The sequence below is a fragment of the Oncorhynchus gorbuscha genome, linkage group LG14 (assembly GCF_021184085.1).
Source record: "Oncorhynchus gorbuscha isolate QuinsamMale2020 ecotype Even-year linkage group LG14, OgorEven_v1.0, whole genome shotgun sequence".
Taxonomy (NCBI): Eukaryota; Metazoa; Chordata; class Actinopteri; order Salmoniformes; family Salmonidae; genus Oncorhynchus; species Oncorhynchus gorbuscha.
This window is the reverse complement of record NC_060186.1, coordinates 57,863,238-57,877,843: the sequence shown is the minus strand read 5'-3', so window position 1 is coordinate 57,877,843 and position 14,606 is coordinate 57,863,238. Positions and strand designations below refer to the sequence as shown.

The 14,606-nt window shown below is 44.1% G+C and overlaps 1 protein-coding gene and 1 pseudogene across 1 annotated transcript; one reads left to right on the top strand and one right to left on the bottom strand.

Annotated features, from left to right (window-relative positions):
• Window positions 1–1,575: 1,575 nt before the first annotated feature.
• Window positions 1,576–13,269, bottom strand: parp1 (poly (ADP-ribose) polymerase 1). The gene is made up of 21 exons (XM_046298625.1): window positions 13,026–13,269; window positions 11,349–11,511; window positions 11,092–11,207; window positions 10,642–10,856; window positions 8,310–8,400; window positions 8,025–8,141; window positions 7,681–7,857; window positions 7,038–7,194; window positions 6,609–6,749; window positions 6,234–6,473; window positions 5,890–6,091; window positions 5,491–5,686; window positions 5,180–5,308; window positions 4,838–5,044; window positions 4,304–4,432; window positions 4,107–4,205; window positions 3,597–3,749; window positions 3,237–3,364; window positions 3,080–3,141; window positions 2,834–2,948; window positions 1,576–2,538 (listed from the first exon to the last, which is right to left on the bottom strand). The coding sequence occupies exons 1-21, from the start codon at window positions 13,146–13,148 to the stop codon at window positions 2,457–2,459; spliced, it is 3,042 nt and encodes a 1,013-aa protein (XP_046154581.1). The 5' UTR covers window positions 13,149–13,269; the 3' UTR covers window positions 1,576–2,456.
• LOC123995594 lies at window positions 9,433–10,879 on the top strand (annotated as a pseudogene).
• Window positions 13,270–14,606: the final 1,337 nt, after the last annotated feature.

The window sequence follows — 14,606 nt, the reverse complement described above, 5'->3', positions numbered from 1 at the left end:
ACCCCTTTCTCTGCAATTGTAATTCTAATGGCATACAGAAATAACAAAACCCTGTACTCAAACATTTACATCAAAAGGTGCAAAGCATGCACATCAAAATATATTTTTTAAATCAAATAACATGGAAAACACTTTTTGTGCAGTATTCATTTTCCATCATTACAAACCACTTAATGTAATACATTGCGACTTGTATGCTCTAGTCGGCTGGCCCTCACTACATATTCGTCGCCAGACCCACTGGCTCCAGGTCATCTACAAGTCCATGCTAGGTAAAGCTCCGCCTTATCTCAGTTCACTGGTCACGATGGCAACACCCATCCGTAGCACGCGCTCCAGCAGGTGTATCTCACTGATCATCCCTAAAGCCAACACATCATTTGGCCGCCTTTCGTTCCAGTACTCTGCTGCCTGTGACTGGAACGAATTGCAAAAATCGCTGAAGTTGGAGACTTTTATCTCCCTCACCAACTTCAAACATCAGCTATCCGAGCAGCTAACCGATCGCTGCAGCTGTACATAGTCTATAGGAAAATAGCCCACCCATTTTCACCTACCTCATTCCCATACTGTTTTTATTTATTTATTTTTCTGCTCTTTTGCACACCAATATCTCTACCTGTACATGACCATCTGATCATTTATCACTCCAGTGTTAATCTGCAAAACTGTATTATTCGCCTACCTCCTCATGCCTTTTGCACACATTGTATATAGACTGCCCATCTTTTTCTACTGTGTTATTGACTTGTTAATTGTTTATTCCATGTGTAACTCTGTGTTGTCTGTTCACACTGCTATGCTTTATCTTGGCCAGGTCGCAGTTGCAAATGAGAACTTGTTCTCAACTAGCCTACCTGGTTAAATAAAGGTGAAATAAAAAAATAAAAAATAAAATTGGCTGGTCATCTAGGTTTGTACCTGTAGGCTTTCCATCACTGAAAAAAACCTATGAAAAACCAGTAATTGATCAAATGGTTTGTGATGTGGCTCAGTCGGTAGAGCATGGTGCTTGCAAAGCTAAGGTTGTAGGTTTGATTCCAAGGGGGGGACCAGTATTAAAGTATGACATTATGCATTCACTACTGTAAATTGCTCTGGATAAAAGTATCTACTAAAATGGAAAATGAACAGACCATTTCAGTTCTCACATAGAAATAAGTTGCATTTGCAAAGTATTTCAAGACACTTGAAAATATAAAGCAAGTATTTTTATATTCCTCAATTATCAGATTAACTGTTTTGTACAGATAATCATTAGACTCAAATTACAAATGCACAAAAATAGTGCACTGTGCCTTTACTAGTCCTTTATTAGCAGCAGAGCAACAAGCATAAAACAAATCCCCCCCCCCTTTGTAACACAAGGCTCAGAGGACACACCCAAATGAAGTAAGTGGGCCAACTGGGGGTGTTTTATGACAAATTAGTTCCCAACATGAATTCTCCAGACATCATAAAGCAAGTAATGACAAGAATGCCTGCCATGGGTTGAATTTGCACAAGGGCAAGAAACAATATTTGTAATTTAGACAATGGAAATACAGGAGTTCAAAGTTGCCATTTGTAAGAAGGTAAGATTTACAAAATGCTTTATTCTGAGTGGTGGGAAAAAAATCCAAGTCAAACATTTATTTATAGAATACATGGACTAAACGCTGTCAGCACAAACCTATTTTTTACAGGGTCAACCTTGACAAAGAGATTGAGACAAAGCATATTATACAGGTCAAACTTAGTATTGACTCCTTACAAACAGTCTACAAAGTATTTATCTTAACAGTTCTATTACTAGTAAGTTCTAGTAAAGTGTCATCCATGGTTTGTATGTGTTCACAGGGTGTGCCGATTTACCAACTACCTTTTGGCTGGAATGGAGTGGACTGGGTGAAGAGAAATGACTCATTGGGAAACATCTCATTATGCCCGTTGAAACCCTTGAAACTGACCATAGATGAAAAATTGCAGTTTTAAGAGTAATATATTTTTTTCACACTTTAAAAAACAGCTTTGCATTTACCTGAAATACTACCTTGAACTATGGGTACACAGTAAACAAACAAAAAAACTAACATTTAACAGACCAGTGTTGGTTATATTATCGCTTTTCTTGTCTTGCAATGACAATCTCTTTCCACAGGTGCCTTAATTCAGCCATTCTGATTGTTGAACTCTGACCTTACGATCCACAGTCTTAATAACCAATACCAACCTAGTATAGTAAAACAGGTACTAAGGTGCATAAAACAAGGTCAATACATCTATCCTATTTAAGGCTATCCACTATTGCAATAAGCCATGTGTATAGTGGCTAAGATTTTAAACTACAAAATGAAAACAGAACACTGCATTAGGATGGGAAAGTTAAAAATGTCTGTTGTGGGGTGGGAGCTGGAAGCGGTGGGTGGTCGGCTGGATCCTTCTGGAGAGTGTGTGGTGGTCAACTACAACCCCGTTCACCACATGGACATCTGGTAGTTGAACTTGATCTTCAGCAGGTACTTCAGGTTCACCTGTGCCACATCATACACAATGTATCTGGAGGAGGCAAGGTTAAGCGAAATAGGAACTAGGGAAAAGTGTGGGGGCATGGCATATTATTCGATGCAAGTTACATTCCTCAAACAGAAATACAACAAAAGGTTGTAAACTCGTCTTGATAACAGGACACATCTCTCTCTCAACCTCGTACATGTGTAATAACAATGTAGTAGAGATGGTTTTAAATTCTATTGACAAGGCAGTGCACAAACCCACTTGGATGAAAATGGGCAAAAGTATAAGACTCAGATTCAGAAGACAGGCAGAGGCCCTCAGAGGAAGCAAAGGATACTCGTTGTACAGCAGACTCGTGTCGTCGATGTTGGTGTTGGTTCCTTTTCCCAGAGGCACTTGCACCCCATCTAAAGTGACAGTGGCACTAGGATCTGGGGCGTTTCGACCCAAACCTAACAGGGAGAGAAGGAAGAAAATAATGAGTTAAGTGCCAAGTAAGTTACAGTAATATAAATGTGTCTACATATTGCATGATTGTATACAGCCTTTTCAATGACTTAAATATGATTTAAAATCACCTTACCTTTCACACTGTGTTTACCCTTGGGTAGTTTTGTGATGTGTGAGGCCTTCTTCAGTTCATGCCTGTACAAAAGATAAACAAATATCAATAACGATAGTTGGCATTGCAGAGAATATGGAATATTAAAAGGATTCTATGAACCTGAGCCGCCACTCACATGTTTCCGAGGGCGACCTCTCCCAGTAGAAGTAGGCCAGTTGGGTCGGACTGGGAGGTGTGGCAGTAGTTGGCCGACTTGGACACCATGTCGGCAAAGTACACACCTTTACCAAACATGTAGCCCGTCTGGAATGTATCAGGACAACATCATGAGCATTTTTCAAATGTCACAACGTAGTGAAGCTGAATTTGAACCGGTGCCGTTGCCATATAGTGATAAATATGGACTGCATACAAGACCATGTCACCAGGTACTAAAAATAATCGCATGTTGATCAGCTATAATAAAAACAAAGGAGGAACTCTCGCTATGCATCCCAAGCATTAGTTGGCGCTGTAGTGCGAGGTGGACACTCACCACGGGGGCTTCAGGAGGGGCGATACGCAGACCCTGAGAAAGGATACCAGCGTAGTTGGTGGCACGAGAACCGTGCCACAGAAGCTGTCGATTGGGCAGATCCTGGAAGGGGCGGTACTTCTGATACTCTCCCTCCCTAACGATCTTGAAGATCTGAGAGGGCGGAAGCAAGACACCACGGAAGTTTTATTAGTCGTATGTAAGGGATACACATCGTATACACCGTCCATAGAAATGGTTACTTGAAGGTTCCTTCTCAACAATGCAACAGTAAGAAATAATAAAATATAAGAATAGGAACATAGAGTAAATGGCTCAGTAAAATAGAATATACATTTGATCACAGGTATAATACAGGAAGGCACAACTTGTAGTCCAATATTTATGTGTTTCGGGGAAGGGGATATTAGGGGGCAAGTGTTTAATTATGCAGTATTTAGCAGTCATAATAAGAGTCTGGTAGAAGCAGTTGTGAAGTGTGTGTATGTGAGCTTCTCAGGAAAATCTTACCTCCTCAACTTCCAGTGTGTAGGTGTTGTGTGTAGCAGCGTGTGTGTTCTTGACATACTGCAGAATGATCTCTGCCTCCTTTGTGGTCTTGTCAACAACCTGCGAGGTGGATGACAAATACAACACAATGCATAACTTTTAGAGCACTGTATTCACAAGAGAGAGTAGCATTGAAAAAGCACCAGGCCCTACTGTACCTCAATCTTGGTTTTGAGTTTCTCATAGTTGATGTCGATAGGGTCCTTCTTGTTATCCTCGGCCCCTCCTTTCAGCAGACTGTAGGCCACTTCAATGTCCAGTAGGTTGTCCAACATCTGGACCTTAGCCTGGTTTGTAGTGGGACACAAAGGGTTAAAAACAGCTACCATTACTTACTGAAGAGTTCAGAAATAAAGTCAACTAGACTCCTTTGGTTCAAGTACCTCAGGATAATTGACTGACTGTGTACGCCTGGAGCTGGAGGTCTGACAAATGTATGACGCAAGTCCTAAAAATCTGGCCTTAATAACCACGTACTCTTAAAATCTCTACCCGGCACAGCCAGAAGATGACTGGCCACCCCTCAGAGCCTGCCTTTCTAGGGAGTTTGTCCTAGCCACCATGCTTCTACATCTGCCTTGCTCGCTCTCCAGGGTTTTAGGCTCAGTTTCTGTAGTAGCACTTTGTGACAATTGCTAATAAATACATTTGATTGAGAGGATGAGCGTGAGAGAGAACACAGGTGTCCTCACCTGAATGTAGTCAAGGTTGCTGAGCAGCGGTGGTTTCTTCATGCCAAAGTCGTGAGGTATGAGGGTGTAGAAGCGATTGGACAGGTCCAGAATGTGGGACTCTGAGGAACTGTCCGACACAGCCTGCTGCACCTCACTGAGGAGGGCGTAGGCACTCTGAATCTGCCTCTTACTCAGCTTCCCCAGCGGCATCTTCTGGAGGTCAATCTGACAGGAAAGACAAAAGATGAATGACTCATTCTCAATTAAGAGAAATCAAAAGGGGGAAATGGGGGTTACATTTGGACAAAAATACACATTGAGAAAAACCAACACACACACACTCTCCAACTCAGTACCCACCTCAAACTCTACCATGGCCTTCTTCATGCTCTCCACATCAAAGATGGTCCTGATGAGTTCCTGGACAGGCTTGGCCAGCAGAGAGTTTGTGCCAGCACTGGCTGTCAGCCTCTTCACTGCCTCCTCATCCTGGTGGGGAAAACAACCAATCAGATATGAGACAGAGATAGGATGGGCCGATCAGGGTTAATCTGTGAAGGCCACAGTATATATTTCTCAATTAAAAGTTGGCCTGTCAAGTCAAATGCACAAAAGGTTTCTTAAATTTGAACACAAACGGTCCTGTGTGTGTCTGTGTGTTCTAGTTGTACCTGACCGTAGTCGATCTCCAGAGGGTAGAACCTGTTGGGATACTTGGTGAAGTGGGAAGAGCCCCAGGCGTTTCCTGTCTTCTCTTCGTACACACCCAGGAAGTTGTCCATGGCAGAGTTCTTATCATGGAACTTATCCAGCTTATTTCCCCCGATGGTGGTGCCCACTCTGCCCCAGGAGCGGAACACCCAGTACCTACACACAGAGAAGGCAGAGGGAGAGGAAAGAGAAGGGTGAGATGAGCTGGAATAGGGACAAGAAAGAGGTAGGAGAAAGAGGAAGAGAAATACAGGGAAAGCAGAGAGAGTAACACAGGGGAGAGAGGAGTGGTGAATGGGGAGGAAAAAGAGAGAGGGATGAGAGGAAGTGGCCCCCTTTCACCCGGAGGATAGACTAACCGTTTATGCACATCGTCCTCCAGCAGCTGCAGTTTGTAGTAGGAGTTGGTTCCCCTGACGATGTCCACCAGACCTAGCGTAGCGCTGAAGATCTTGCCATTCTGATCCAGGACATGAGCACTGTTCTCTAGACATGAGTCTGGGTCCACTGCTGCCCCTCCTTTCACAGTCAGCTTCATCTTCTTACTAGCCTTGCTAACACCTGAAAAAGCAGAAATTAGATTGTTACAACTGTAAAAGTGGAATTGACCCAATTGCCATACACTCTAGCATAGCAGCCTGTAAAAACAAGGTACTCCACGATAAGTCAGTTAAGTTACTCAATGTTACTTCCGATTCCGTACCTTCCTCCTCCTTCACCCTCTTGGTGCTCTTGCCAGCCATGGCTCCAGACCTGGAGGCTGCTGACTGAGCCTGGGTCTCTAGTTTGACCTCGGCCCCCCAGGGGGAGATGGCGTGCAGGGAGACCAGCTCCTGCAGGGCCTTGCCCGAGGACTTGATGTCAGTAAGGAAGTCCTCTGAGACCACGCGCACGCCCGCCTCCTCTGCCTCCTCCATCTTCTTACTCATCTTCTCTACCTCCTCTGTGAGACAGAGAGCACACCAAAGATGTCAAACTGGGGAAAACAAAGAAACCCAACCCATCCTTCTGAAAATCTGTGTAATTTGTTACTGTAAGGGCGAACAAAACAGCCCCCACTGATTGATTGGCTACTCACTCTTGGTGCTAAGGCAGAGAGTAGCCTTATTGGCTGTGCCGGTGATCTTCCCGCCCAGCTCCTCCACAGCAGCCTTCAGCTCATCCTTGTTCTGTCTCAGCTTGCCCACAGTCAGCAACTTCATCCCTGTCAGAGGCTTATCTACAGGGAAGAGGGGAGAGGAACCGATATAGACAGAACTGGAATGAGTAGAATGGCCATTTCAATACTACGAATGGGGCTGGTCATGTGCTAGCATCGCACTTAGGAACAAGATAATATATTCACTGTAGAATAAAGAAGCAAAAATAGAGTGAAATCATTGTTGTTTTACTCTAAAAGAGGCATCTCCATTTCACCAGATTCCTCAGCCCAATGAGAAGATAATGACTCAAGTCATTCCAACAAGTTGGCCCACTACACCACATTCTCCTACTGGTTTCTGCTTACCTGCAGGGGCTCCCTCTGGGAGGGGTATACTGGGAGCACTAGAGGCACTGGGGACGGGAGCGGATGCAGAAGAGGCTGGGGGAGGGGCCACCTTGGGGAACACCCGGTCCTGTCTCTTAAACTTGAACTTCTTGAGGAAGGGAAGCTCATGGAACTCCTGCAGGGGAATAGATTGGAGGAGGAGATGTTCGAGTTTGACATTCACAAGAGCATAGTGAGTTATATCTGAGATCTTTGTCGAATTCATTAGGCACGACACCGAAGAAAACAGTCCTAAACAAGCAGGTACTATGTGAACTTGTCCAATAAGAAATGCTTTTTCATTTTCTGTTGCAAAACTTTTTGCTTACCGGTAGTTTCCCCTACAACCCATATAAATGAAATTATATTTGTTACATGCACGAAATACGGTGAAATGCTTACTTACAAGCACTTAACCAACAATCCAGTTAAGAAAATAGAGTTAGGAAAATATTTACTAAATATTTACTGAGTCAATGTGCGGGGGTACAGGTCAGTCAAGGTCATTTGTACATGTAGGTACAGGTAAAGTGACTATGCATAGATCATAAACAGCGAGTAGCAGCAGCGTACATGAACATCAAACTCTACAGACGCTCTGAACCCAAAGAAGGGGGCCTACCTTGGGGATGACCCAGCCCTTGCGGTTGGGCAGCTGGGTCTTGAACACACACTTGGTCCAGGCGGAGAGGTCTCCAGTGCAGTAGTACGCGTCGCTCTTGAACACCAGCTGGCCCTGGCACTCCTCGCAGGGCTTCAGTGCGCCAAAGGCCATGCAGTCTCCTAGGCTGTCCACCACCTGTCAATTAAACAACACACTATTTGACTGGCTATTTGACCCATCACACAGACACACAAACCACAGACGTTTACACAGTTAAACGAGACAGACCGCAGAAATGGACAGATAGAAAGAAAGACAACTACTGAGACAACTACTGAGACCGATACAGTGAGCCTCCTTACATTGGACTCTCCAGAGGGCACTTCCTGTCCGTTGGCGATGAGCAGCTCCTTCATGTCGTTGGTGGAACAGAACTGCCTGAGCTTGTCCTTGATGCCCCAGATCAGCTGGCTCTGCTCCTGTATACACACAACCACACAATAGGGGGTTTGGAAAACATCACCCGCAAAACATATGGGCATATAGTTACATACACACATACAAAATGACAATTACATTATGTTACTAATTTGATGTAGTAAAGAAATATTCATGTTAAGGCATTTCTGCAATTTTCAGGAGTGAACCTTCATCTGCAAGTCCACTTTCTTCTTCTCCTCCTCATCCTTCTTCTTCTTCGATGCCCCTTCTCCATCTACCTCATCAGTCTCTCTCTTTCTGAGGGAAAAACAGGGAAAATAAATAGTTTACATTCTCTATGCAGGAACCAATTTATCTACCAAGCAAAACATTTACAAGCAACATTTCAAATCACACTATTCTGTAATTCATCCTCCAAGAGAAAGTTTTGCTGTTGAAAACTTCCTGAAGGAACTTGACAGGCACAGACTTCCCCATTAACTTTGTAAATGAGGCCTGTTGGGAGCAGAGCCTTATCCAAGGTTAGTCAAACAAGGCTGACACCTTCATTAATCAGGGAGATTCATTAGTGTCCTGACACCCGGTGGAGACGCACATCACCCAGTCTCTGGAGAGGATTCAAGTTACTACACGTCCCCGTGACTCCGTGGGTGACTAGGATGTCAACCTCTCCCCTCCAGGAGGGAAATTAATCAGCTTCCCAGAGGCCTATCCTGTCCCTCTAAACATCTGTCAATCACTGCCCCTGAAACACATTGTCCCATAGTGGTCACCACCTGACTCACAGGACAGGAAACAAACACCAAAAAACATCCACCCCCTATGATAGAATCTATAAAAACAACCCATCTCTGCCTGGTGCACACACTCAGCCTGTGTGTGGTCATAGCAGTAGCAGTGGTTGGGAGAGAGGTGGTACTTTGTAGAGATGGCAGCAGATCAATACTAATGCATTCCCTTTCTCACAAGTCCTCCTGACGAACACTGCTCTTCATTAGAGAAAGGGAGAGTCAGGCACAGAACAAGACGGACATTCTTCATTTTAAGCAACATTATTCTGACTAGCTACCGTTTGGTAAGTAGCCCTTTACCAAAACTGCATTTTTATGTAGTAAATCAATAAGGAATCATTTAAATCAGAATCACTTTAAGACAATTTTCACAATGTTACAGTAAGCAAGTCTGACTTCCCTTTCAATTTCAGGAAAATGACAGAGATCACAGCATCACTGAATCGCTCAACCTCCCTTCTCTTCGACAACTCAACCTTCCCCCCCATACCTTCAACCCCTCTGGACCTCCTCCTCCTCCCCCTCTTCCATCCCTCCTCCCCCTGACCTGGTGGTGTCCCCCAACGTTGTGTACATGGTGGCTGAACTCATCATAGCAACCCTCTCCACCGTGGGTAACCTGCTGGTGTGTGCTGCCGTTGGCCTCAACAGGAAGCTACGTACTGTTCACCAACTACTTCCTAGTGTCGCTGGCCGTAGCTGACATCTGCGTGGGTGCACTGGCCATCCCTTGCGCCATCCTCACTGGCGTTGGCGTGCCCCGCCACAACCTCTACCTGTGTCTGCTGATGCTAAGTGTGCTCATCATGCTAACCCAGAGCTCCATCTTCAGCCTGCTAGCTGTAGCTGTGGAGCGCTACGTGGCCATCTTCCTGCCCTTCCGCTACCACACGCTCATGACGCCACGCAACGCTATCCTAGTTATCCTGGTGACCTGGGTGCTGGCTTTCCTCATCGGCCTGGTGCCCCTCATGGGCTGGCACAAAACACCGCCCGACTCGGGCTACTGCTTCTTCGTGTTCGTGGTGGACATGACCTATATGGTCTACTTCAACTTCTTTGCTTGCGTGCTAGCGCCCCTGGTGGTCATGTTCCTCATCTACGCCAAGATCTTTGTGACAGTCAAGCGGCAGGTACGGCGCATCGCAGCAGAGCGCGGGGGCGGCGTGGGGGGTGCGGAGGGGCAGGCGGCCCGGGCGGCCAGCATGAAGAAGGAGATAAAGACGGCCACGTCGCTGTTCCTCGTCCTCTTCCTCTTCACTGCCTGCTGGATACCACTGCACGTCATCAACTGCTTCCTGCTGCTCTGCCCCGGCTGCCCTGTGCCTTTGGAGCTCCTCCTCGCCGCCATTATCCTATCACACGCAAACTCTGCCGTTAACCCCTTTCTGTACGCGTACAAGATGAAGACCTTCCGGAACACCTTCAAGGCCATCTTCCTCTGCTGTAGAGCTCTAGGGGACTGGGAAGAGGCGGCCGATGGTGGGGGGACCACCACCCACAGGACCTGACCGAAGACCCGTTGGTACCGCCTTGACTCGCCATTCCTTAATGTTCAACTGGTGAGGATTGTGTACCATTTGGTGGTCGTTATGCCCAGAGAACTGTCTTTTACAATAAACAGAACTGCTAGAATATCAGGGACACATCTCCTAACTAACATTAATATACCACTATGTACATTCCAGTAAAGTTAAAGTTTGTGGACACCAGACTACTTTATTTGCTTCATTAGAGAAAGCCTCACCCTTTAGATTTGACGACGGGCAACCTTCTCTTCAGCTCCTCCTTGTCCTCCACCCTGAGTGTGTTAAAGCCTTTGAGCTGAGCAGCGCTGTACTCTGGTTTGAAGACCAGCTCCTCCCTGCGGCCCACAAAGCAGGCGGTATGGTACCAGCGGTCTATCAACCCCAGCTGGGGCTTCTCTGGGTCAATCGTCTTCTTAGATACACGGATCTGGTCCTGGAGCACAGAGGAGAGGAGTTCGGGCTGTTATGATAGTGTATATTTGGGTTTATGTAGGATACCTATTCAAGTATTTATGGACATTGACAATATATTCTAAAACCTTCTACTTTTATTTTTTACACTGAACAGATGTTGAGGAATAGCTGTACTGTAATGACTTGTTTTACAGCCATGTGTCTCAGATCATCTCTATGTACAAAATAAACAGATCTAAATATTGACTCCTCACCTTTTCAATTTTCTGCTCACACCCTTTACATGTGCTGCGATTGGACTTGGCATACTCCACTGCAAAGTCATTCAGAGTCTTCTCCCCTTTGGCCCCACCCTTCACATCACCTTTTCCTGTGAGGAAGAGGGAAGCCATATTTGAAATCTGACCTCCAGTCAATGAGCATGACATTTTTTGGGGTCCCATTTCAATGACATCAAAGGGGTACACAGATGACTCCACACTGGGAGAAAAGTTAATGGTTAAAGACTGACCTCCTGCAGCTCCCCCAGTCTCAATGGCCTTCTTGACCTTCTCCTGGTCCTCCCATCGCAGGTCAGAGAATCCAGCGATGTCTGCAGGAGACTGGGCAGACGCCCGCAGCCAGAAGCAGGAGAAGTGGTGCCAGTGGGGCACCTTACCGTCAAACATGGGCGACTGGGGAAAATAAAATAATGGGAGGGGCCTGGTGGGTAAGGTAATCACACTACATTGTACATATATATAGTCCAGGTTGACCATATGACTCAGGGTGACAAAAAAAAAAATGGTCACCAGCAGGCACACTTGCCATCTTATCTAGCAAGCTATGTCACTTATTTCACTTGTGAAGTGTAAACATTGGTTCATGTGAAATTCTTGGCACAATTCACACAACTCTCAAAAGTGTAATGACAAATGACTGCACTGGCGATGTTGCTGAAGTTTTCCCTGAGCTAATTTGGAAATGGGTCAAACGGACATATGCTGCATTCAAAACTACTGAACTCTGGAAAAAACTTGGTCAAATCATGACGTAAGTGATCTTGTGGTCGGAAAGGCGGAGTTCTAGAAAGCTGCCCCGAGTTCCCACCTTGGCATTCCGAGTTGGACCTTGGATGACAATTCAAAACGATTTTCTACAGTAGGAGCGCGGTTTTTTTTTACCAGTTGTTATGAACGCGCTCAATTCAAAGATTTCCAAGTTCCGAATTGTTTTGAAAGCGGCAGATGATACCGCGGGTCTTTGAATTGAACTAATGAATTATTGGAAATCAAGGGCATAACGCTAGTTGTAGCAGAGATGCCGTAAAGAGGTGGAACGCGACCTTTTTATTTATTTTAACCAGGTAGGCTAGTTGAGAAGACGTTCTCATTTACAACTACGACCTGGCCAAAATAAAGCATAGCAGTGTGACCTAATGGAGATTTGCCATGGAAACGCGTTGGGAAAGATGCCATTGGGGACAGACACGAAACTCCTCAATGACCCCAGCAAAATTAGCCTATTAGGCAGTTATTGGTGTGTATTTGACGCTTGAGGTAAGTATAATTCTTATACAGATGTTAACCCCAATACATGTTCATGGCATCGTCACCAATCAACTGCAATACAGATAAAAACGAATTTGACGAGCACAACAGAGTTGTGTGTGATAGTTATGCTACCAGTTTATACGAGGCGAAATTAGTTAGCAGTCAATTATATTATAAAAAGAAAAGGGAAAACTTATGTTATGTAGCGAAAACTGCCAATTATATCCAAATCGGATATTAGTAGCCACATTGCGGGCCTGTTACAATACATAAATCACGACGAGTTGTACGAATATCCACTGTTAGAACAGATGTTTAACCTGCGACAATTCAGCTTCCTTCTCACTACCATCTGCATTCAATTTACTTCGATCACATCTATGCATGCCCGAGACATACCATCCAAAAAAGAATGCACTGCTGGTGCGAAGGAATCAAAGCCCGTTCTCATTTAAGCCTTCCGAAGCCATTTAAACGCAAATGAGTTCTATCAAGACAACACAAACATGCTGTATTCGTAAAGGAAATCCACAACATATCAATACTGGGCTGTTTAGTGCAGAAACAACAACCGTATAAGTGAATCTTAATGATTCTGAGATTGTCCACACTTATACCGTTTTCTCGGAAATCCAAAGACGCTCTAGCTACATTACCTGCACCATGATAGCCATCCGCAGCGAATCCTTTGCTATGTTTTCCTTGCATTTCTTGCACGAAGCACGTCCACTTTTGGCATATTCAGCTTTGTAAAGCTTGTCCTCTTGTGCATCTGCCATTTTTGTTGAGTTTATACACACAATTCGATTGATTTAATGTAAATCTAACGTGATTGGCAGTAGCCACTACAATGTAGTTGCAGCCCGCGTGCAGAGTACCCGCGCAGATACGCAGACAAGAGCAATCGAGGAAGACGTTCTAAAAGACATAGAAAGTCAAATACAGAGTACAATAACCAACGCTCAAAAAAACATTTTTATTTCAAACGAATAACCTTTTATTAATGATAGTATTTGTACTTTTAGGTTTTATTTTAAAGATCTATTTATTGGACTTAAATTAAGAATATATATACAGATTGATTGTTGAAGAAAGCTAGCTAAAATCTTACTGGTTGAAGAATTGATCCGACCAAAAGTGTTAAAAAAAACATGAAGAGATGGCTTTTTATAAATAATGTTTTGTTATTGCTTTTAACTCCTGGAAAGGCTGTAATCGAGGTCATTTCCTTAGAAGGTGACGTGATGTCAGAGGTCAGCATGCGGGAGAAGTGGGAGTTCATGATGATAGTTTCCGACTTGTAATTACCATTTGGATGGCCGTTCAATTGGATTTGTCTGGCCTCAAAACGTGGTTAAAACTACAATTTGAATATAATGAATGGTCAGTCATAACATCCACAGCTCTGTTTATTGTTTGAATAAGGACTCTAGCTTTAAATTACGTTTGTTTGTTCTGAATGGTGATGGCAGACAATAGAAACATAATTTGCCACTAGATGGCGCACTTTCCCAATATCTGGATCAACAGAGGCAGCCACCAAAATACTGATCAAGTAAAGATTGTATAACAAAAAAAATCTGGTAATAATTGGACTGTGTGAATATCCTAAATTAGGCAGTGAAATATTTCTTAGCAAAATATTTCTTGGCATAAATCAACAGCTGATAAACTGTCAGACACATATTATTACATTATATCAAGACACACAATAAACATTGAAGTGTAAATCATAAAAACAATATAAATCACAGACTAGAATATTCACTATCAACAGGAACAAATAATATAAGGGATATTATATAGGAGGCTGTTGCGTGTTGGTCATTGAGTAGCTCCAAAGGAAAGTGTTTCCCCTTTCATGAAAATTAAATTGATCTGGGCTCTTCAGGACATTGCTGACTGTGCTGAAATGGGGCAGAAACAGAACATTTCTGTGCCCAGAAATGCACTACAATGCTGAATACCACACCCTTCTGCCCGCCCTAAATCAGCCAGAAGGAATCAGGATCTGCAGAATGGGGAAACTGGCCACAATGTTTCTGCTGCAACTTGCTGAGGTACAAAGGACTACTCTGTTGTAAAGAGTACGGTTAGTATAAGCTGTGAGATATACCTGGTTGACCACACCTATTCACACTATTTTTTTAAAGATAGTAATGTGATTTTAGCATTCTAAATGAGAATTGTTCTTCTTGCAAACTTGTGCCCAGTCAGTAGCCACACCCAAGTGAGCT

Excerpts from the sequence above, each read along its gene's own strand:
- parp1 (XM_046298625.1), bottom strand. The coding sequence starts at position 13,148 with ATGGCAGATGCACAAGAGGACAAGCTTTACAAAGCTGAATATGCCAAA. Across the intron at positions 7,195-7,680 it reads AGGGCTGGGTCATCCCCAAG|GAGTTCCATGAGCTTCCCTT; the intron begins GTAGGCCCCCTT and ends ATTCCCCTGCAG. Across the intron at positions 6,474-6,608 it reads TCTCTGCCTTAGCACCAAGA|AGGAGGTAGAGAAGATGAGT; the intron begins GTGAGTAGCCAA and ends TCTGTCTCACAG.